Source organism: Sebastes fasciatus, chromosome 19 (assembly GCF_043250625.1).
Source record: "Sebastes fasciatus isolate fSebFas1 chromosome 19, fSebFas1.pri, whole genome shotgun sequence".
NCBI classification, from domain to species: Eukaryota; Metazoa; Chordata; class Actinopteri; order Perciformes; family Sebastidae; genus Sebastes; species Sebastes fasciatus.
The window spans coordinates 17,290,906-17,316,772 of record NC_133813.1 but is presented as its reverse complement, the minus strand read 5'-3'; the positions used below and the strand labels follow the sequence as shown (position 1 = coordinate 17,316,772).

Here is a 25,867-nt window from a genome sequence, read left to right as displayed (position 1 = left end):
CAGCACAGACAGCAGCTAGAGACCATCTTGCATTGGAAACACACCAAATCAACCCAGGCGTCCCCACTTCCTATCCACACGCACAACCCCCCCCCCCCCCCCCCTTCTTCCGACGCCCTTGCTCGGACACACACCTGCAAAGTTTCGTGACTGCATCTTGCACGGTTCTGGTGACAAAATCTGTTCACAAACAGAGACAGACAGACAGTATAAACACCTGGCAAAGAACTCAAAACCGCCTCCGTGGTAGTTCCCGCTACAGTAGGTGTCTCCAGGACCACGTTTCGCCACGACGACACACACACACACACACACACACACACACACACACACACACACAAACACACAGAAACACACAGACTCACAAGGTGAAAACAACACCAGCCACACTGCTGTCGCGGCTGATGAGGATGATTGATGGCGCTCTGTACGACGTGCAGCCTTCTGCAAATGCAGTGTGTCAGCTCGTCTAGTCCGTATTTTTAGCTCTCCCTGGTGCATACGGTTTATTATAGCATGAGCTTTAAGAGCTCAGTGACTTCTCTTCGTGACATCATGTGTGACATAGACATGCTGCTACCCACTTTGCATCCTTGTTCACCGGCTTGTGTTTCAGACAAAGCCTGACAATAGTGAATTTATCGTGCCTTAAACTGAGGGCACAGTATGTTCTCTTTTTTCGTTTTACTCGAACAACAACTATATGGTTTTATGTTTGCAGTATCTGTGCCGTTTTACTGTCTTGTTGACTTGTTTTGAGAAATGGATTAATCTAGGCATTCTGGTAGATGTAATAGTCTCTCATGATGAGTGTGTGTGTCAGTATCACTGTGATCATTTTAGCTTTTGCTTTGGCCCAAGGAGCCTTTTTCAATATGGTAATGAGTTTAGATCAGTTTCCCTCATTTTCTCTCTCTGTATCTCTCTCTCTCTCTCTCTTTCTGTGACTCGCTTCTCCAATGTAGACAATATGGAAACTTGTAGTCGACTGGCCTCTGGAGACAAGCCACTTGCTGCGGCTTTAAATTGACAGGCTTTGTGTTAACCCCTACCAGACCTTCAGACCTGACCCTGGTATCAGGAGTTTTTCCCGTTGATGAATAGCTCGCCGTGGGCTAAAAAACGCCCCTCGTGAACCTGCGCAGAATGCTGAATCATAAGGAGTTGTCTCTATCGACCGGCCGGTCACCATCCCGCGAAATCCATCAGACCAGCAATAGCAATTTGTGGCTAAGGATAATACCATTATTCTCTTACTAGCTTATGGTTGCCATTTTTGTGGTTCTGATTGTGATGTGATTATGTTTCTTAGTAGCATATGTACTTTAATTATATGTCATCTTCACTACATTTAAAAAAATATATACAAAATATGCCAGATACCAAAGTACCAGATTTGATAAGTTTTGAGATTCATCCTCCGTGCATTAAGGATAGCAAGACAGAGCTTAATACTGCTATTGTTAACACTATTGCTGCTGTGTCATTGTTATTTTTAGAAGCAGTAGTCGTAGCTGTGAACTCACAGTAATAGCTGGGGGTAGCCATGCCCTCCTGCGATCTTGTCTTCTAGTTCATCTTGGCGTTTGTCCTCTTATATGACTTTTTCCTTCTTCATCCTCCATCATCAGCACCTCGGTGCCCCTATCCCTCTCTCTCAGCATGAGGCTTACTGCTATGACTCTGCACCCACTGGGTGATTAGTGATGACCCGCTGTCGCTGACACAGACATGCACAGCGGGGCCGGCGCAACATGCAGCTTCCACATATATGCACAGACATGCAAACACTTAGGGGCTTCACGATTATATGGCCAAAATGATAATCACGATTATTTATCGCGATTATTCATTCATTTTAGGGTCAAAATATTTGTTGTTGCACTTTCACATTTAAATTAAACAGAGTACTGCTTTCACTTCCATGCTGTGCTACATTCTAGGGCTGAACGATTTTGAAAAACAAATCTGATACTGATATTGCAATTGCGATAAGATTAGCGATATAGAGGGAATCATCATTTTTACATTATTATTCCCTTTTTTCATTGAAAAACATATTGAAATGATTATGGTGTGATTTTTGCACAGATCTGTACCAAACAATTATGTTTACTTAAGCCTGTAGGCCACACAATATTTAATTTAAAATGGTAATTTGACACACATTCCGCCTTTAACAAGTATTGTGCCTGCTGCGATTTGAAAATTTCAGTAGGCCATATTCTGATTTTGATAACATTTTGGTTAATTGTGCGGCCCTACTACTTTCCTGCTCATGTAATCTTTGCAACAAAATAAGACATAAAATAAGGGTTCTTCTTCACCTGAATTCAGTTAATTTACAGCCACAACATTCAGGAACGTTTTTCACAGGCTGCCGCTGTAGGGTGCACCCTAAAAGTGAAGCCAAAACATCTTGTCCGTTCCCTGTTTGGAGGCTGGCTAGTTAAGAAAGCGCAGGTTTATGTTATGAAATGCAGCTTTTCTATGAGCGGAGCACACATTTTTAATGTCAATATCATAGTCGATCATGTTCATTTCGATGTGGGAATCCAAAATTGTCATCAGGATTAATATTTGGGCAGCCCTAGCAAATAGGGCCGTGCAATACATCGATATTATATTGATATTGTGATGTGAGACTAGATATCATCTTAGATTTTGGATATTGTAATATAGTGATATGGCCTAAGTGTTGTCTTTTTCCTGTTCTGTTCTAGCTATTCTATTATTTGTCTTTACACTTAGTCATTACATCCACATAACTGAGGATTATTTATCAAAAATCTCCTCCAATATCGTCACAATATCGACCCAGGTATTTGATCAAAAATATTGTGATATTTGATTTTCTTCGTATCGCCCAGCCCTGCTTATAAACACATGGATATAAACACAGGTATTTCATATTCTTTATATTAATGCTTCTTGGTATTATCGGTGCTCGATAAACAAAACGGACTGTACAAAGTTCATATCAGTTTATATTAGTTTGTAATTCTGAATGTGTTAAACTGCATGTGATGAGATGTGGAAAAAAGACGGAAATGGGCAAATCATGAAACAAATGACTACACCTTCATGGTCTATGGTGTATGACATGCACCAATACATGTGAACATATACAGCATATACTCTCTTTCACAAAGAGAGAGAGTAAAACCTGCTCTAGTTTGAGGTCCATCAGTCTTCCCTCATCTGTCCCCCAGATTTTCGCTGAGAAAGAGAGTGAATGATATTGAAGGGATTCCCATCCCAAGCGGTGTTGCAAAGGCTGCTGGGAGATAAGCTTTTAGGGCCGGGTTGCGATTTACTCATATAGATATTGTTGGTTTTTATTTGTGTTGGAAGAAAAACATTTATTTAAGAGTATGGAACATTTTGAATAAACTGTGCGGGTAGAGGGCGTGAGGTCACAGCTCCTGAACTGGACGCCTTTGACCACTGTTCATGTGGAGGCCCCTTGTGTTGCATGCGCTGCAAACTGCGAGCAGCGAGCTGACACGTGCATCCTTGTGTTTGCTGGGAGTCTTTACATCCTGCAGTGAGGACGGAGCATATATCGGCGTCTGTGACCGCCTGTTTTGCAGCACGGCTGAAGACGATGTAGCATGTTACATTGCTTATCATATCTGCACAGTGAATTGAGCGCACATGTTTGTGTATTAAAATCGTTTTGGGTGCATGACACGTGCATTCAGGTTAATACTGTGTGTATTTGTCTTGGGCCTGTCAGCGCGCTTGTGTGAGTTATGTGTCAGCTCCAGAGCCCTCCGCAGTCCTGATTCATGACACGGGTGATTTGGTAGTCAGTCAGTCAACGTCACGATAGGGCAGCAGCTCCAGCTCCCCGCGCCGACCACCCCCCGACCCCCCGACCCCCCACGCCTCTCAGCCCATCCATCTCCTCCTCCCAGGCCACGATCACAGATACCCTGACATCTAACATCCAACTGTGCCTCCAACTACTGAGTCATACTGCAGTGACCTTATAGCGACTTCCCTGTTGAGTTTTGTGGTTAACTTACTTGCTGGCATCTAGTCTAGTTGTGGTTCTGTCATGTTGGTGTTTGTTTGTTTGTTCGTATACTTTATTTAATTTGAGATGTAATATTTTCTTTATTGAATTGCCCCTGCATAATAGGCCTTTTCCCCCTTTTCTCTAGGTTATTTGTTTTCTATATCAAATGTTCTATTTTATTGCATGAAAACAAATAACCTTTCATTATTACTCAGTATTGATGAGCATCTAGGCTAAAAAGGGAGAACACTAGTTTGTATAATTTTTTTACAAAGCATTGCTTAATCTCTTAAGACGTTCAGAACGTGATATGCACATGTCAATTTCACCCAGTCGGCAACCTGAGAAGTGAAGTCAATGCGGAAGTGCCTTAAACTTGCATTCTTTCTAATGGCCAGCAGGGGGAGACTCCTCTGGTTGCAAAAAGAGGTTTGATTGTATAGAAATCTATGAGAAAATGAGCCTACTTATCACTTGATTTATTTCCTCAGTAAAGATTGTAAACATGAGTTTATGGTCTCAATCGCTAGTTTCAAGTCTTCTTCAACACAGCATGATATCATTTAGTAAATTATGGTCCCATTTAGAGTCAAATAGACCATAAAGCAAGGGATGCTTTAGGGCGTGGCTACCTTGTGATTGACAGGTTGCTACCACGACGTTGTCCGGTCTGGGAGTTGTCCGTGTTTTCATCTTATAATTTTAACCCTTTCACAGTTTGTTTTCAGTTCATGAAAGTTAATTATAACATTTTTGTTCACCTAAAAGGGTCTTATTCAGCGTTCGGTTGTACTTAACTCCACCCTCTCTTGTGTCACGTCTGGTTGTAAAGATGGCCACGGCCAAAATGCAGAACTCGAGGCTTCAAAACAACAGTCTACAAACCGATTGGTGACGTCCCGTTGACTATGTCCACTTCTCATATACAGTCTAGGATTTTACCATATTGATGAAGGCATAGTGAAGTGTGGAGAGGAGGGTGGTACTTGTAGTGCAGCACGTCTGGGTCTTGCTCTTACAGAAACGAGCATTTATGAAGAAAGAAAAGTACCTAAAGAATGTGGCTTTCTTCACACAGGCTTCACATACTCATATAGATGTACAGATGTTTGTGAATCAGCCAGGCTGAGTGCATCATAGTACTCTTTTAGGTCTCACGAGTTTCGCATAACATTACAGATGTATGTTTGAGCAACGCTCTCTTACAAGCATGACTTTTATTGTATTTTATGCCAGTTCATACAGTAATGCAGGAACATAAATAAATGAACACTGTATAAAAAATGTAACGCTGAACTCTTTGTTCGCTGAGCTTTATAAATGTGATGCTATATATCTGTCATTGTGCTACACACATTCATGAATCTATTTCTATAAACAAAATTTAATGCTATAAGATGGCCAATAAAATGTCACACATGAGCTTTTATAGGAATGAAACCACCAAAAAACAATTTGTCAGATCTTGCCAACGTGCATTAAAATATCCTCAGACTGGATGCATCAAAGCCCCAACGGTAATGGAAACGACCCCAGTCTTGGCCCGAGATCACCTCAAAATGAACAGATGACAGATGGATGGGGGGAGGATGAAGTGATGAATTTGACAGCGCTAAAACGAGAAGTGTTACAACAGTGTGTCATCTACTGAGACAGCAGCGCGGAGAAGCTTTTGTTTCTCATGTTTGCAGGAATTCAAGTGTGTGTGTGTGTGTGTATGTGTGTGTGTATTTGTGTGTGAATTTGTGCACATGTATAGTGTCTGTTTATTCAGGAGTGTTCTGAGAAGACAAGAAAAACAAAGAACTAGCTGATATGAGGAGAATTTCATTATTGATGGCATGAATCTCAAATCCAAACAGCCAATACGCCAAAACACTAACCTATAGACGATCGAATGGATGGATGGACCGTAGATTGTAAATAAAGATGTATATATGGATATATAGATAGATACACAGGCTACATTTAAGGGTTGAATCATTGCATTGACAGATGTCATCAGGTGGGAATGTGTTGTCTCATAGAGTTAGCAGAGAGGTGTAGTGACTATGCAAACCTCCCTTCAAGTTCACACTCAGGCCCCAGAGGTGCTGCTCTGTATCTGACCATGACCTCTGACCTCTTCCTGTGAAGCGAGTGCAAGTAAAAAGGAAATCTCCCATTGGGGATCCATTGCTCTAAGATATATATCTCTCCCATTGCACTTGCTTTCACATGTAACTTCTATCCCAGCTGGCTTCTTTCACCCCTCCTCTCTCTATCTTTCTCACTTACTGCATGCCTGACCTCTACTTCTCTATTTCAACGTAGTCATGACCTCGCTAATGTATTTGTTTATGCTTAAGCTTTTCAACCACACTAAAGCCGGCATTTTCAACCGTTTAACCTTTTTGGACACGCCTGAGAAGTCAAAAAAACAGTCTGAGGCTATTACTACGAAATGAGTTCAACATACCCAGGGTATCTTCTTGTTATCTGGCTTAACTAACCCTAATAAACGCCATCCCTCCTGCTAAGCGGACCTATACGACGGTGGTTATCAACTCGGTAAATCAACCCAGGGTTTCTCAATCTGGCTATGAGCGGGTTCACATGAAAGAGGCGGGGTTTGCAGCATCTGACCAATCACAAACATGGACGAGTCTACTGTCAGCAGAGCGGCACATTTTACAAACCAAGAGCAAACTATAATTTGAGACAAATACGAAGAAGTTAAACACATAATCCAGAATAAATGCACGTAGTTGAAGCTGATAAATGCACGAAGGACAGCTGGCAAAATAAAAAATTGTCCATGTGTGAATGTGTAAATTAACAGACTTAATAACTTAACGGAATACTAAAAAGTCAGATATAGTGGCATAGATATTAAAAGCTGTCAGAGTATAATGGACGAATAGATGACACTTCATTACGCCCTTTGACAACAATGTGGCATGTATGAGTATTTCAGCCTTCTTTCAGCTGCGTCCCCGACTCCAGCGGTGTGAAACGGACTTGAGAGCGAGTAAAAAAATATATATAAAAATAATTCAAAGTGGTAAGCACCCACAGCATACAGCCAGCTGTCCTTCCTGCATTTGTCAGTTTAAACTGTGTTGTTTTCAGCCTGGATTATGACTTAAACTTCTTCCTATGTGTGTAATATTATCATACAATCTGCGCACCGAGCTCTGATTGGCCAGTAGGCGGTGCTTTTATACGAGTTGATTTCTCATCTGGAACATAACCTGCTCCGGAGCAGGTCAAGTGTTCAGCATAAGTTACCATGGCGTTCTACCCCGATAAGAAAAGAACCACCTTCGTAGGACTGAAAACCCTGAAGGGTTAACCCTGAAGTTACCTCGCTAACTGCAAATCCTGCTTCGTAGTACAGGCCTCAGGTGTCTACTATGCTATTCAGGTTTGACCCGTAAACAACAACAACTTAAAAGCAGCCATGTGGAGAGAAACGTGTTGGCTGATGTAGCATTCACATGCTTAACTTGTTGGATCGTGTGTTTCAGAAACCCCTTAAACAGCATTTTTCAAATATATCGGCTTCAATACAGATATGTAGACATTTTTTCTCCAAACCTCAGTCCTTTTTTTACCTGGCCTTCATCTTTCCTTCTTCTCCACCTCTTTTCTCCTCCAAGCTCCTCCACACTCCTCCCTCCTGTCTTCCTCTCACTCATTCATTCTCTCATTACCCTTTATGTTCTTTACGCCTTCCTTTATTTGGTTTTACAGTATTATACACCCCTACCCCCATCCCAACACCTTGTCTTCTGTATGCCCTTCCTGTCCTCCTCCTCCTCCTTCCTATCCATCACGCTTGCTCCTCCCTCCGCTGCCTGCTTCCTCCTGTCATAGTGATTGTATATCGGCCTTATGGGAGGCAGTGCAGTCATTGACCAAGTGCAGCTGAGTGCTTTGCGTTAGTTATGCACACATGACTTTCAGACATAGTGGCTCCCTAGCTTCTATGGCTCTCCCCCTTCTTCCTTATCTTCTTCCCTTTTCTGTCTTCGCAGTATTTGTGCGTCTTTATGCACCATTTATGAGTTGCCGGGTTTGCCCCTCCTCTCTTCTCCTTTCATAACGGACTTTAACCCCATAAAAATGGGCTTGAACTAAACATTTGAATTGTATTCTTTCAAGTATATGGTTTATCTTCAAAATATTTTGGTTTGGAATTGTTCCTAAATGTAATTCTAACAACAATGACTTAGTATTTAATTTTACAATTTCATTGATATGTACGTAATAGTGTAAAACGACAATTATCGGCATTATGTGCTGGACTGTTTCTTGGCTCTGACAAGTTTTCCAACCAAACAGCAAAGGGTCCGGCACATGACCCCTCCGTAAATATGTGAATAGTCATTTTTATACTTCAGTTTTTGTACGGATTAAACAAACAACGTTTTAATTAATTAACAGCTAGTTTCTCCGTGCTTCCAGTCTTTGTCCTAAGCGGAGCTAACTGGCTGTAACCTTATAATTAACAGACAGATGTGAGAGTGGTATCAATCTTCCCATCAAACTTCGCAAGAAAGCAAATAAGCATATTTCAGAAGGTTAAACTACTAATCAATGAGTTTTAGAGATGCTGATTGACTGATTTCCTTTGGACAGACCTGTTTAGCCTACAGCGTGCCACTGGCTGTAGCTCCATATTTAGCGGACAGATATGCTTTCTACTAGAAAGCAAGTAAGCATGTTTCCCAAAAATAACTTTTGCTTTAAATGACAGATTTAGACCACAGCGTTAACTGTGTTCAAAATGAGGATTTTAAGGGCTTTCAAAAAGGGGGAGGCATACCGCTTCCTTGTGCCAGCACACGTTTAAGGTCACTCACATCAAGTCCTGGGTGATCATAATACAGCTGAATCACGTGGTGCTTGTTTTATAGCGCCCACCACTTAAAGCTGATTGAGCAATCACCAACAGCTTCGCTCCGAGCAAAGTCAATGTGGCTTTGGCCAATCAGCCCCAAGCCTCTATAATAAAACATCATAAGAGGACTGCACAAGCACCTACTACAAAATAATATTTGTCTAAAAAGTTTTTCCAGATTACATGCTGTGGTTCATCAACAAGAATTGATGCAGTGCTGTTACCCCCCTGCGTTTGTTTGGTATAGTGTTTTTAGAGGTGATAGTTATCCCTAATAAAGCATAAAGGCATTTGTTTAATAACCTAGAATGTATTGGGGGTATAGACTTTTTTCATAGTAGATATATTTTCAATGTCATAGCAGAATAAGCGTGTCCTGCAACGACATGTAAAATGAGAAAGTTCTGGGTGCTTGGTAATTCCTCAACATGGTTGCCGGGTCACAAACTTTTTCCTTTTACAGCTAAACAGTACACTACAAGATGTTTCTGAAAACAATTGAGGCGAGAAAAAGGCAATTACAGTGACAGAATATTGATTCATATTTGACCAGCGCTGCCCAGTTTGACTGTTTAATCAGAGTTTGCGAGTGATTGACAGCTGCTCAGAGACGGCAAGGCTCCAGCTCGACTCTGATTGGTTGTTTTCCTCCGGTCTGTGAAATCTTACAGATGCCATTAGGAGCACCGGAGGACACAGAGGCACATGATTTTTTTTCCAGATCACCCGTCTCATGCACTACTATATCAGGATCTAGTGACCGTTTGATGAAAATAACTTTTTTTTAAATCATATTTGGTCCAATTCTACCCACTGCTGCTTTAATGACTGAATCCACTTAACGACACTTCCTTTGTGTTATTAAAATGCATTTTTTGAATGTGCTGGCAGGGAACTCGACTTTTGTTCGGATACAGGGAACCCTGAATGTCAGCACAGAGTGATGACGTCCGGAACAGACTCTGAGGGACAGCTCTACCCAGCATGCTTTGCCAGTAGCATTTCTGCAGTGCTCATGAATATTGAAAGGTTATGAAGGGAGAGAGAGAGAGAGAGAGAGGAGGCAGGTTGAGGGAGAGGGAGAGAGAGAGAAAGAGAGAGGTTGCTCAGAGCTGTAAGAGGGTGAACGATTGAGAGAGAGGTTGAAGGAGTAATGAGAAGAAATGAGTGGATATGATGTGTCGCTGAGCAAATGAAGAAGTGCTTGTGAATTGAGCAGTTCAGGGCTGTGTCACATTTCTTTATTATCCTTCTCTCTCTCTCTATCCATCTCTCTCTCTCTCTCTCTCGCTCGTGTCTTCCTTCTTTTCTGCGCTGTTGGCCGAAATGTGCAACAGAAATTGGGTAGTAAATAGAAAAGGAACTGGATATTATGGAGTAGCAGAACCAGGCAGAAGTGTGAGTTAAAGGGGGAAACGTCCATGTCACCTGGTCAACTCTTAAAAAAGGCAGTGAAATTGCTCAGTAAAAAGACAGAAATGTTTAGTCTATTTCTTTCCCCGTGCATGTGTGCACAGTCCATATGCAATCTGGGGGATTATTCTCGAGAGATAGTAGACTATGAAGGTTTTGACTAATAAGTTAAATGGAAGAATATTAAATTATGTATCTTAGAGGAGGACATAACAGTGTTTCTTTTTGGGCTGGTTGACACTAAAAGAGATGAGACTTGTCGGAAGTTTCAATACCGTCTTAAATTCTTAGTCGACTAACAGTCACACGATTTTTTCGACTAATCGATTAGTTGATTTAAAGGTGCTAAATATTCGATATTCAGAGCATTAATATATCATCAAACAACTATTTGCTATATAAAGATATAGAGGAGCAATGTCTGCCTGAGCAGAGAATGAAGTCGCTCTCCCTCTGTGTGTGTCATAATCGGAGTTGATCTGTGCTTTGTTTACACAGCCGCGTATGCATTTAGTGCATATTCATGCATGCGAGCGTGTCCCACTGGCTAGAGTGGGTGCTACAATCTCAGGTAAACATTGTTATCTCTGTCAGCACTTTCGCCGATGTTTTCGCAATTGGCTGCGAGTCGCCGGCTCACCGTTGCCATTTTGAGAGCCATCGAGAGGCAATAGAAATGCTCCTAATCCCGTATTTAGCTCCTTTAATCAACAGATCTGTAAAACGTATTTTCTCCACAAAGACTCACACAGAAGCTCCACTTCAAATCTTGTGTTTACCAGAGATATACTCATAAGTTTCTTGGACATGAGTCATTCATGAAAAAAAGCACAATAGACTAGAAAAATGACCATCAACTAATCCACTAGCCCTGTCAATTTCCATACTGATTCTTCTGACATGGTTATCTTTGTTAGCTTTCTGACACATGAAGTCATTTGAAATATAGTTCCCAGTCATCATTTTTGAAATGGTTATTGAAACCAAAATCATTTCATTGATCAAATCATTGTTACCAACATTTTATCCCAGACTGCCATCATCAAGGCAGCAAGCGAGTCATGTAATATCTAACATGTACACATGCACAAAGCGTGTGTATATATGTGTGCAGTAGCTGTGTAAGGTGCTCTGTTCTCAGCGTCTTTGTGTGTATTCTTGTGTATCACTGTATGTATTTGTGTATGTTGCATTGTATTGCATTATATTTGTGTCTCAGACACAAAAGAATCTAATCCTGCATATCATATACAGTAAATGATCAAATATCCGCATACAGTATGCATGTGTGAGTGTGTTGGATGTGCATGCAGACAGACATCAAGATATATATAAATATAGATATATAAATAAGGAAAAGCATGCTTTGATTGTAATGGGTTGCAGAAGCAGTGGCCTGACAGAGGCTATAAATATTTCAGATGCTCTTTTTTAGCAGCGGGATAGAGAAGACAACAGGAAGATCCTCGTTTTGATGTGTCTCATCATTGTTTCACGAGAAAAGAAGGATTTTGGTGGTGCACTGCGAAAAATATTCATCTCAACAAATCATTTAATCTTTTTATTCAGCCTTCAATTCTTGTTTTTTTATTTTTAAGATGAAGAGCAGCTAAGCTTCAGATGAGCAGCTCTTTGGAGACACGGAGCTGGTTGCATGAAGATATGTTAGACTCTACTACTCTACTCGGGCCAGCGTTAGTTTTACTCTTTGACTACTCTGCTCCCAGCATTTGTTTGTTTCTCATCACAATAATCTGACTTGAACCGTAGCTGTTCGCAGCAGCTTGCACGCAGATACATTATCTACAAGTGCACAGGCTTATTTTACTTTTCAAAAGAGACTGTTGTTTAGAGCTGATGTACACTCAACTGCAGTACTGCATTTTTGGTTTGTGATCTGGGTCTGAAATTAGCACCCGCCAAATGCCGGTAAATTGTTGGCAGTGTTCTTAGTAGTCCGATTCTTTGGCACCTCATACCTCTGTGACTATTGATTCCTCTTATTGATGCTTTCCCATAGTTACGCATGCACAATGACGCATACCGGAGCCGCGGTGGAGAGAAAAAAAAAAAGCGCTCAATAGCATGGCGCTACTAAACCTGAGGGGACGCACCCCATTTTTTCCCTGATAATGCTACACTGTTAACAACAAACTAATGTTGAAATCAGCAGGAGGAAAGTTAGTAACGTTAACTGTTAGAAGCCAGTGGACAACACAGTCCTGCTTGGTTAAATAACAGAGCTACTAACGTTAACGCGGGTGCCATTGAGTTATTATTATGAGGCGTTCAAACTCAGGTCAGGAAAAATGACTATTCGGCGAAGGTAAATTACAAAGTTATCATGATGTGTTCAAATGTAATCTCGTAAAATTAAGTTTTTGGCTAGAAACTTGAATAGATATAGTTGTTTAAAGGAGATGTATATGTATATAATGTTTTTTTTATGTAAAATATATCGAACATTGATGACATCATATCTAAAATGTTATAGATTTCAAAAGTGGCCGACCAAAAAAAAAGTGCCACAGTGGCATGCAGTGAAAAAAGTTCATTTCAGACCCTGTTTGTGATTATGATTATGGTTTTGTACTGGCATGAGTACATGACTGTGCAGTCTATAGTGTACATATACTGCTCCGTGGGATTAGTGTGAGGATTTTGGAGCGAACTACACGAGAACACTTCAAACATCTTTATGAACCTCTCTCATTAGAAAGCTCCGTGCAGTTGATTAACTTGCATGTAAGCTCATCTGACGTCTCACTATTTGTTAGACATAAGTCAGAGGCAAACAGTCTTTCTTTGTGCAATCTGGAGAGCTTCAAAAAGCCGCGCTGCTTAACAAGCCTCTCTGAAGCCTCGAGAGAAAAACAACCTCTGAAAAAATGGTTACGCCTATCAAATGCAGTCTTTCAGTCACATTTCCTGCATGCGTTGGTGTGCATGTGTGCTTCTACCTGTATTTCGATGCAACATGCATCACTTGAATTGTATGTCTATTGTATGTATAGCAGCCCTATACCTATGTGTTTATGGAGCACCAGCACTCACACACTCACACACTCATGCCAGCCATCCATCAATACTGGATCAACTCTGCAGCCTGCTGGACTCCATTGATTTTTTATTCTCAGGGCTATGACTTCATCTTGCCAGGCGGAGACTGATAGTGCTGTTGAAGTAGTCTCCACTCTCATGGGCAGGAAATGTAAAATTATGACACCTCATTTATGAATTGAGGCTACTATCATTTATCATGTTATGACATCTCTTTAACACAATTAAAGTGGCAGTAGGCAGTATATTTTTGGCATCATTGGGCAAAAAATTCCATAACAACCTTTCAGCATATTTTAATTCAAGTGTTCTGAGAGAAAACTAGACTCTGTTTCTTTAGGCTTTAAAAAATCTTTGACCAATCACAGGTCATTTCAGAGAGAGAGCGTTCCTATTGGCTGTGCTCCGGTCATGTGACTGGCGTTTGGCGTTCCTTCAAGATATCTCAACACAAACTTTCTAATTTTACAGCTAAACCATGCACTACAAGATGATTCTGAAAACATTTAAGGCAAGAAATAGGCATTAACGTAACATATTGATTCATATTTGATCAGCGCTGCCTAGTTTGACCGTTTGGTCGGAGTTTGCGAGTGATTGTCAGCCGGCTCTCATAGACAGCAGATGGACAGCAGACCTCAGATCAGCTCTGACTGCTTGTTTTCCTCCGGTCTGTGAAATCTGATGCCATTAGGAGCACCAGAGGACACAGAGGTGCATGATTTTTTTTCAGGTTACCTGTTTCATGCACTACTGTCACGATATAGCGACCGTTTCATAAAAACAACTTTTTTTTAATCATATTTTCTCCAGTCTCGCCTACTTCAGCTTTAAGTATTTTTTATGCACAAATGGTTAAGATACTTATCTTGACATTTTTCATGCCTCAGATTGATGCAAGTGATACCATCACAATGTCAAATGTGCCTGGAGCATAAAAGAACCCAACAAAGCATTTATCAATTATTGACAAATGTGTTACAAGATAAAACAATGTGCAACACACAAGGTAAATTAATAACTAAATTAGGCTGTAAAATAATTAGATATTTATTTTTGTTCCTCTATCTGTCACATGTATTATCTTGAATACCAATTATCAGATTATTTGAACAGAACTGAGTTTTTTAAATTGGCAAAATTGACATTAACTACTGCATATTGTCTATTTGTTTATGTATCATCTCAGACACCACTGATCAGTGTCTGATGGAAGTTCTAAAGTTCAAAGGTCAGAATGAGGTAACTTATTTCTTCTCCTGACACTAATGGGAGTCATTTGTGGAGGACGACCAGTGTTGCCAGTTTAGGCTGGTTTCCGCCCAATTGGGCTACTTTTGAGGGGAAAATAGCGTTGGGCTGGTAGATGCAATTGGGCTGCTTTTGTCAACATTCGGCAGAGTTTTGAAAACATTGATACAGTACAAAATTCTCAATTCACAAAAAAAATGAGAATCGTCATTAGGGATAACGGAGGACCTGCTGACCTTGACGTCATCATCATTGACATTGACATGACAATTTGTGTATTTGTGGGTTGCAAAAGCTTATTTATCCAACATTTTATCTTTGATTATTGGATGCAGATATGAAGCTTTGTCTGCTTATGATGTGTTTTCTATTGCGCATGTAATGGATTTACGCGTGTTTCTGGCAAGGTTATGATTTGGGCTGTTTTTTATTGAATTGGCCGTGATTAGGCCGGAAACTGTCAATCTGATCTGGCAACACTGACGACGACATCCTTCAAGTTCCTCTCCTGAGGGTCTCAGGATAGAAGGTGTAGTGTGTGAAAAATAGCTACAGAGAGTGGTCTAGATCAGATGTTTCATTTTGATTATACTGATCGCTGTTTTTCATTAACTCTCTGGATCTTTTCTGACAAGGTAATATTTTATAGTTAGAGGTCTAAGTCGAGGAAATAAGGGAATGGTTTGAAGAGATGTGGAACCAAGCGAGAAAGAAGAAACGGCGTAGTGATAGATTTGGTGACTTGTTTTAATGTGTCCCTGTGCTGCACAGTGCAGGTTTAGAGATTCCTTTCTCTGTGCATCTGTGGTGGCGGATGTCATTAACACTTCCAGGGTTTGGGGTTGACGTCCCACTAGAACAACCTATGATAAAAACATGAGCACAGCGGGTACTGGAAAATCCCAAAATAGCATGCAAGATGTGGCTTTTTTTATACAGTCATGTTAATACACATACATCTGGTTTGACTTTTCTTTTTTTGTACTCACACTCCTGACTGTGAGATAGACCTGACAGCACTGGCCTGCGAGGCTTCTACTACACTGTTTCCTGCTGTCAGAGCCTGCAAATCATCGTGTTCGGTAGCTTTGTACTTAAATCTACCTTTTTCTGTGGGACTCGGCATTGTTAGATTTTGTGTCTGCCCCTATTTTATGTGTGCGTGAGCTCGCTTGAGAATCCGAGTTTGTCTTTTGTGGTAGAAGTGGGTCTTTGTTTAAACCCATGAGGGTTCATTTGTGTGATCCATCTCCCTCCCTGTTAGTGCCAACACTAACATACTGTGGCGTCTATGCAGCTATTTTTAGTTTCGGTTTGCGTGCGTGCGTGTGTGTTTGTAGGTAATTTGTCTCCATATGCAATTTTTTTAGCATTACGTGAATGAGATTCATGTTTAGTTTTTTCATATAAACTTGTAATCTACACTTGTAATGGCTGTCCACCAGTATTCACCACCCAAAATATGCTGTCAGTTCATGCAACATACAGACTACTACCTACTCTACTAGCTAGATCTCTCTGATGAATTGAAGGATGTTTGTCAGGATAATAAAGACATTTTTACTTCTCTCTCTCATTTTTCTTTTTTTTTTCTTTCCCTTCCTGTCTGCTTCTCTTTTCTGCCTCCTCCTCACCTCCTCTTTCTCTCTCCAATTAATGATGTTAGATGATGAGAACAACAGTTTTGAACTCCCTACACGTACTCAACTCACAATGTTTTGTTTTCTGCAGTAAAGATGACAGACATAGAGACAATTAGAAAAAGGTTTTAGTAGGGGTGTAAGAAAATATTGAGTATTGCGATATTATGTTTTATGATACTGTATCGATTCTCAAAAACACTATTGATTTTCAATTAATAGTTTACATGCAAAGATTAACCTAGTCAATACTTTATATCTTTGCAAAGATATGTGCCCTCTCAGTGTATGTGCCCTCTCAAAGTAGTGCTATGATGTTGGATGTTACAGCGACAGGGATAAATGCAAATACAGATCTCTCTCTGTTCTGACTGCATAAAAAAGTCAACTTTTTTTTACTCAGATTTATGCAGATGATGGTGTGTTCTTTATACTGAGTTTTCCTGAAATTACATTTTAAAAAATCGCAATATATCGCCTTGAATACAGTATCGTAATGTATTGAATTGTAACCCCTGTATCATGATGCGTATCGTATCACCAGATTCTTGCCAATACACAGCCCTATGTTTTAGTAATTATAGGTGTAACTTGGTTGGATAGTTTTTCGAAATGTCCCATGGATAAATGTACAAATCATTACTCATCGTTTTTTTTTTCATCCATAGGTATTTCATTGCTGTAGAGCTTCTTGTTAGCTGCACAACAGTTGTGAGTTACATGTTTTAATTGAAATCAGATGATGAAGATATGAGGATTGTTTAAGTGCATTTTACAAATATTAACACAACGCCGACGAGAACTCTGACGGCGATGTGTCAAAATGTTCCTGCATCATATTAAAAACTCTTAACTATAGCCATGTTCTTGATACAAACAATGACAACTATAAAGAAATTAACGAAAGAGGTTCACTCACAATATACAGTAAATGCATCATGTTTGTCTTTATTTTTAAGCTCTACTGATCCTTTTCCCTTTCTGCCAATTTTATACTAAATAAAAGGTTTCGCTTAGTAAACATAGATTTAAACATATCCTCTATATGTGCCAACAGTAGTAGTACATATAGTTTAGTATTAGTAATAGTAGGTATTTCTACAAGCTCCTTCCAAGTTACAGTGCCATCTCAGAGATGAAATGCATGTTGAACTGTGAGAAGAAGTCTCAACTTGAAGTGACACAAGAACTCATTTCAAAATCAGAAGTGACAGGAGCTGTCACTACAATAAGTACACGTATCCAATGTTCTGCCAATGACTTCAGTCAGAGGAGACCCGCAGTACAGAAAACCACCAAAATGCTTCCAGGACAGAGACTTTGTGATGTTCAGAGATTGAATGTCTCCCCTCGCCCCAAAGTGCTGACTGCTTATCATAGAAAACGATAGTGTGTGTGAAGGGGAAGCCAGGAGCAAGTAGCCTGCAGCGGAAATATTCTAATATCAATGTTTATGAACACCACACACCATTATGTACAATTTACACCAAAAACAGCTTATATAACAGCTTATGTTTTGATCTAATCACCCACTTTTCTGTGTCACTCAATATGTTTTTAAATGGAACGAGGTGTTACTCATTTTGTCGGATCGGTTTCTATCAACCTGCGTTTCTGTCACTTGCACAAGACCATTTGGGTGTGTTTCAGCATGTGTGTGGATGCACATATGGGTCTGTTTCATACCATATGTGAGTGTGTGTGTGTGTGTGTGTGTGTGTGTGTGTGTGTGTGTGTGCGTGTGCGTGTTTGTGTGTGTGCGCAGAATATAGGCTCCAATTATAGAAAGGCAGAGATAAGATTTAATAAATGGCAAACCTGAAATCAGTGGCTTTAACCTTTATGCTTTTAATTTCCACACGTGAAGGGATGGGACGATATAAGATTGTATCGCGGATCTGCATAAAATACACTCACAATAAGTTGATTGTGGTGAACAATCAGTTATTATCATGTAAGAAAGAACAGACTAACACAATGTTTTTGTTTTTTTAAATGTATTTATTCTTTATTTATGCGGGGGAGACCTTAGGATTTATGATTACCTTATTTAAGATTGTTTGATCGTTTGTTTTTCACTAAAAAGGATGTTCACTAAAAAAAAAATGTGTTCTATCGGTGAGGCAAATATTTTTTCTTAAAGGGCTAGTGTGCAGGATTTCGGGGGATCTATAGCAGAAATGGAATATAATAGCTATGTTTTCATTAGTGTATAATCACCTGAAACTAAGAATCGCTGTGTTTTCGTTGGCAAGAATGAGTCCTTCATATTTAGGAGCGGGTCCTCTTCATGAAGTCCACCATGTTTCTACAGTAGCCCAGAATGGACAAACCAAACACTGGCTCTAGAGAGAGCCTATCACATTTTTACGTTATACTTGAAGGCCACCGTAGAACCGCAGAGTGCAAAACCGTGGTACCGCCAGCCGCCGTCTGACTTCCATTGCTCCTAAAGTAGTGTTATTATTGTAAGGATGGCCTCTAAGCGAGGCGAACATCGTTAAAACGGTTTTGCACTCGGAGTGAGCGGAGGAGTACTCAGTTGGTTGCAATCTGCAACCACACCGCTAGATGTCGCCAAATCCTACACACTGTACCTTTTAAGATCGTTTTGAGCGTTTGTTTTTCACTAATAAGAATGTAAGGTAAAATGATTCCAGTAGTGCCATTTTAAAAGTTTTCAGCATAATATGATAATTACCAGGATAATATCGTGAAGCGCAATTAAATTATTTTGAAAATATCATCATATTGTCCCATGCCTACACACATGTATGCAGTTATTGCAGTTTTGCCTCAATATTCTCTCCCTCAGTATTAATATCTGAAGCCTCTTCTGGCTTTTTTTCATGTCTACATGATTATTTTTGGCTCAGCATAAAGCTTATGAGTCTGTGTTTCACTGTGAAGATATTCAATCAGATCTTGAACACACAGAAATGAAATGTGCCGGCACAAGAACAACAGGATCATAAACACAAAGAAAATTATAGACGATATGCATAGCTTTGTGATTCTATTCAACTTATTGGAGATTAATAAAGTATTCTATCTATATTCCCTGTGTGAGCTTATAGATGTGATACTGTATTACATGCAGAATGAAATTAGAAGTTCTTAAATAAACAGCAGATCGGTGTGTATATTGAATGAATATATGTGATGTGTTCTGCATTAATCACCTATTTAACCGATTGTCATATAGGCTATATGTTTATATATATAGTTGTGAGTGTTTAATGCTTGTAAATCTTCAAAATGTAGCTACAAAATTGTAATACAAATATAGGACAATATCTGGGTGATATTGAATAACTTCACCTTTTTGCATCATTTCAACCAGTTTGCATTTTGCTTTTTTTCTGTCTGTATGTCTGCCATTAACTGTCTGGTCTTGTCTTGGTGTTGTCTTGGCTGGTGTGTTGTCTTCTAGGCTCATATGGTTCAGCGCTGACTTGTCCGTCAGGTCAGTACATTGTGGGCTCTGAGTGGTTGGGAGGAAGCCTGAGGAATATGGCTCTTTAATAACAGAGTAAATATGATGTTTGTTTACATCCTTGTGTACACTTTGCTTATGTCCTCAACACTTTGCTTGTGTTTCCTCATCAGCTGCAGTGGGGGTTTCTTAAGGCACAGCAAAAAATGTCACCTTTCTAAGTCTTGCTGTTACACAACCAATGAATAATTCTACTGAATTCTTGAACATTTCAGTTGAAATTGGATAAAATAAAGTAACTGACCCCACTGGCAGATTTTCTTTTTTGATAAAAGTCTGATTTTAAAACGTCCACACAATTGAATAACTTCTTAGCTTGACTTTTTTTTTTGCGCTGTGGTGGTGGTGGTAGTCGTGTGTTGCTGTTGCTGTTGCTTTCTTTTCATGTCCTTGTGGTTATTGTGTTCAGGAAAGTCGCTATGTTGTTGTGGCCTTGCCGGCAAGTTTCTAGTCACGCTCGTTTGTGCTTTTCCAGTGCTGTCGTGTCTCCTCTCTTCTGTGTATTGTAGTATAGACTTGTAGATTGTGCTGTGGGCTGATGTACGATTAAGACCATTAACATTTATTATTTATGTTTGTGTAGATTCTAGATAGTTTTGTCCATTTTACTCATGTGCATTAGTCAGTATCTGTAAGACCATGTCTTGTTATTGGTATAGAGTGGAAATTCTGCTTAACTTTTGTCACAAACTGCAGACTGACTGCAGATTTATTTTTTGTTAATGGCCATTTTTCATATTGGAAAATCACTCAAAATGCTGCCTGTGAAAGGGCAGTCGCCCACACATCGCTGCTTCTGGCAGAGAAACACTTAACTTCACAATTTTACCTTTGACAAATTTCAATCGAATCGTTAAACATTTTACAATTCCCCACATTCACAAACTTTAAAAAACAGTTTAGTCCTCTTGAATATAAATATGAAGTTGAGATTAAAATGTACGTCACAGACACAGAGGTTTTCTGAGGTAAGCATCATCCGTTAAGAGAGTGTGAACCTGAGAATCTGTAAACCCATGCAGATCATATTGGCTCAGGGGCTGTGAATCGGCTTGATAAACAATCATTGTATTTCCTATCTTACACACATTATGAAATTCTTAATTGCAGCAGTCACCTGAGGCAGTAGACTATATAATCCTGTATAGCCAAAGATCACATCACAACCCGAATACACAAATAAACCACATGTGTTTTGTCCAATGCATCCCCTCTGGAAATATTTTGTGTTTAAGTATAGTTGGAAAGAATAAATCAAGATTTAACTGTATACAACGTATTCTCATGCGTGTAATATCTTACGAAAAAGTGATTCCTCCTTTTTCGTTCGTTTTCCTACGAATGTCCAGCAACACAGGTCAATTTCCGCTCGTTACATGCATACAGTCTTTTCAAAATAAACTTCCATCTTCGCAGGCAACAACTTCCTTAGGTTTTGGCAAGAAAGCTACTTAGTTAGGTTTAGGAAAAGATCCTGGTCTGGCTTAAAATAACTCCGGACGTGCCGCTACTTAAGTACGTAACTTACGTGACAAAAACAAATCAACGTTGATTTCTGGTTTCACACTAACGCTGGTCTCCTGGGCGAAAGTCCAGTATTTTTGGAGCCACCCATCCACTCCGACCTCCTCCCTACGCTATTTATATTTCCTGGTTCACGATTACGTTAATACCACACAGAACAGTTAGCTACGAACAGTGTATGAGAACAGAATGCTGTATACATTCCCTGAATTAGAGTGATATGTACTTTAGCAATGATGCCTAACCTTTCTACTCAGGGTTATTTGATCCATATATTACAGACAAAAATGGTGATAGTATTAATAAATACAGGAAAATAAAGTCGAATGTGTGAGTCAGAGAAAGAAGGGAAATGGCCAGAATGGGAGAGGCAGCTGGAAAAGAGAAAATCAGATTAAGGTGCAGGCGAAGGAGAGGCTGGGATCTTTCTTACAGTATTGAGTGGTGCACGTTGAGGGGTTTCAGCAATCTGATTATCGGGTGTAACTGGGACCATGATTACAAATAAAGTGAACTGCCAGGATTAGATGTACAGCTCTAATCTCTTCGATAGAGAGAAGAATGAAAGGAAGGAAGGGTGGATGGAGGGAACGGTCAAATAAGAGGGAGGTGGTAACTGCACCGACGGTAGTGGAGCACGGAGGAAAATGGACTCCAGACAGCAACATGAATACAAGCTGGTGAGGAATGAGTTTCTGGCAGGTGCTGCAAGATTTTTCATTTACTGCAAAATGTGGTCAGCTCATGGCTCATGCTGTTGTTGTCTCAATGCACACACACACACACACACACACACTCAAAATGACCAGCACTCATTAACAAACACATGACGATAAATGAACATAGAGAACTGGTTAATGAAGCAGCGGTGGTTGAGTCATAGGGAAGAGGAAGAAGGATGCAGGCGGAGGCTATGATCAGTAATACAGTACATATCATGAACACGATCATAGCGCAGAAGAAGAGAAACATAAAAGGAGTTCACTGTGAAATATATGCAGCTGAACACTCAGTGGATGAAACGTAACACTGCAATGTGACGGGATTGACAGAAAAACATGTGACCACATCATGTAAAGTTATATATAAATGGAAGCAAACACATTTGTATGGAATAAACTTTCTTTTCATATGCTAGTTCCTATACTATAGAATCTTAATAGGGACTCTGCAGATAATGTGACAGACACCTAAAACATACAGTACCAACACCATGGGTTGTTAAGTTGGAGAGGCTCCTGTCACTGACTGTTTGAAGTCCTGTCTCTCATATCAGTGCTCTCGGGCTGAGTAATCACGTTCAAAGCAAAGAGATGAAATAGTGAGTAGATCATATTGCTTCTCCGACGCTTAGTGACGGGCTACAAGAAGAGAAGAAAATAGAGGCACGTAGGAAAAAAGAAACATATCAAAAGATACTATTGGATATCAAACAAATACTATACAATACTATGAAGTAGATTAGTGGAAGGACAGCTATGAAAAGTCCACAAACTTCTAATAAATAGTCATAGGTTTCTTCTATTGTTTATTTAAAGGTGCTCTATACTCTATATCCAGAGCATTAATATAGCTAGGGATGCACGGATACCGATACTGATACTGGTCTGATACTGACTCAAATAGGTGGATTGGGTGTTGGTGACAAAGGGATGATTTGGTATTGGATACCATTATTTGAATAAATAACAATTCAGTACATTTATATCTACGTATTTATTTGTTACATTTTGATTTACAAAGTTAGAAATGCAATGTTTAAGTCAAGCCTGATGTTGCCTTACACATAAAGGAATGATGCAGTCACTTCCACACAGCGAGGCATACAGCTTATTAATTAAACAATCGGATCGGATCGGTACTCGATATCGGACGATACCCAAAGCCCAGGTATAGCTATCAGTATTGGGACTGAAAAAGTTGGATTGGTGCATCCCTAAATATAGCAGCAAACAACTATTAGCTGTGTAAAGATATAGAAGAGTAATGTCTACCTGAGCAGAGAATGAAGTCGCTCTCCCTCTGTGTGTGTTGTAATCCGAGCTTCTCTTCTTAGTATTTTTTCTTGTTTTTCCTTCCAATCTAGCAAACAAATCAGATTTATTTTTGTATTATATAAGATTGGTAAGTGGATGGGGAGGAGACTGTTGAAAGAATCTTATATAATACAAAAATAAATCTGATTTGTTTGCTAGATAAAATCTAATGCAATGCATGGTTCACAAAAGCAAAGGACATTGGCTCCGGATGCATCGGCACAGATAAGAGATGTGAGGAGAGACAGCCTAATCATTTGAAAAGGGCAGGCAAATCTTTCAGCATTTCAGTGTAATTAAAGCACTTGAGAATAACATCCCAAACCGATACATCATCGTGCCGGTGGAGAGAGGGTCAAGAGTACAGAGCATTACACAGCATTTCCTCTTCAGGGCATTGGAAACATCTCATTGTGCAGGTCAGCCGTATTACACTATTGGCTGATGAATGAATTCAGAGGTGGGCGTACAAACAACACTGACACACACCGAGACACAAACCACGGGAGCTTTTCCTCTGAGACCAGACGGGCAGACAGCGGAGCTCGTGGCGGAGTGCGCTCGGCTGTGAACGGCTGCCAAACTCACAGTGTGGGCGAAGCTTTTTTAGCCTCGTACAGAGGGCAGGAGAGCCCCTGAACGTAGGATCATATTCCCTGCGTATAGCCTTGTGTCTTGCCTCAAGGTGATTGTTATATTATTGTAATGGATTGTAACCTGACTGGGGCTTTTAGTGCAGCTACATCCTGATATCAAGGACTTGTGGTTAATCTTGGAGGAACAGTTGATGTTGAGCAAGTGTTTGTGTGTATTTCAGACCTGTTGACGTTGGTATAGATGTGCAATTTTGTGTGCTGTAGGGAGGAATGAATACTCTGTGTTACATGTTGACTTTTTACGTACTCAGAAAAATAGCGTCCTGTTTTTTAACAGTCCTCCTCGTCCTCTTCTTTGCAGGCCGATGCATCCACCAGCTTCCTGCGTGCGTGTCGTTCAGGGAACCTGGACAAGGCTCACGATCACTTGAAGAACGGGCTCGACATCAACACATCTAATCAAGTAAGACCACTTTTATTCAACTCACCAGCACAGCTATCCAAAAAAGCTGTTTGTGTGCATTTGTTTGTGTGTCGGTGGGAGTAGAACAAGACGCAGCCCACTGATTTCAATTAACAAAACTGTAAATGAAAACGTGGCTGGTATCAAAATCAATTACAACATTTTGTTTAGTGCTCACAGTGCATAACAAAAATAGCAGCCCATACAGGAGTACCTGCTCTAAGAATCACACTTCACAAAATTACTTTTTGAATTAATTTTAAAGGAACGGTGTGTGACAATTTGGGGAATCTATTAGCGGAAATAGAATATAATATTCATCATAACTGTGTTTTCATTAGTGTATAATCACCTGAAACTAAGAATCATTGTGTCTTTTTTAGCTTAGAATGAGCCCTTAATATCTACATAGGGAGCTGGTCCTCTTCACAGATTCCGCCATGTTCCTGCAGTGACAGAGCCTTTCGCGGCCACCGTAGTTCTCCGACACGCTTGTGAAATCGTAAGCCGCAGTGTGCGAAACCGTGTTACCGCCAGCCGCCGTCTGACTTCTGTTGCTCCTAAAGTAGTGTTATTATGGTAAGGATGGCTTCAGATACCGCAGTCTTGGAAAGGGAGGAGTGAGCAAAGGGGTACTCAGTTGGTTGCAATATGCAACCACACAACTAGATGCCGCCAAATCCTACACACTGTACCTTTAAAAGTGCTCAGTGCCAATCATACGTTGTTTTTTTTTTTTTTTCATTTGGATCTCTGCGGGTACATCGCTACATTATTTATACATTTGTGTTTTAATTTACATGGAAAGCCATATAACCAAGCCACATAACGTAGTGTAGTACCCACCATTTTGCCAAGTCTAGGATGAGGTTAGATATTGAGGCAATTAAATTGTCAGTAAAAAGGGAAGAGTGCTGCTGAGTCCATTATTAGCAGCAGGCTAAGGCAAGGGAACGTTATTGCTTGAGTTGTTAATGTTCCTCAGGAGAAATTTCCAATGGTGCAGGGTCTGAATGATATTTTTTTTATATACTACAGGAGGGCGGATATTCATTCCACTTTATAAGCTCTTTTCCCTGAAACCACCCTCCAATTCATTCATTCATTCATGCCTAAGGGCAGCATATTGGAAAAAGCAAAGAGTTTTTTTTTCTTTCTGGTTTGCACAGTCAGTGCCTTCTGGCAACCTTTTGTTCTGAGCATCATGAGAGACACTGCTGTCTTTGGGATAATATATTGTTATTATACCAGTGATGCCTGGTTCAGACTACACAATATTACGATGGTCACGATGTTAGATTAGGCGATTGGGAGTTACACATCCTTGTTGTGATTTAGCCGAGAAACATGAGAGACTACATTGCGGGATGTCATCAGGAAGGAAGCTTGATGCTAATGGCATTTTTTTCATGCCAGCTTTTTTTTCTTTTTTTCTTTTTTTCTCTCTGTCGTGGTAGTCCCTCAAGGAAAGTCAAAAAG

General features: G+C 40.1%; 1 protein-coding gene across 1 annotated transcript in view; it reads left to right on the top strand.

Moving 5' to 3' along the window:
- Positions 1 to 25,867, top strand: part of ank1b (ankyrin 1, erythrocytic b) — a 102,403-nt gene that overhangs the window by 29,566 nt on the left and 46,970 nt on the right. Inside the window, exon 3 of the mRNA XM_074618830.1 lies at positions 24,287 to 24,388. Coding sequence (XP_074474931.1) covers positions 24,287 to 24,388 — 102 coding nt within the window. The remainder of the gene's footprint in view (positions 1 to 24,286; positions 24,389 to 25,867) is intronic.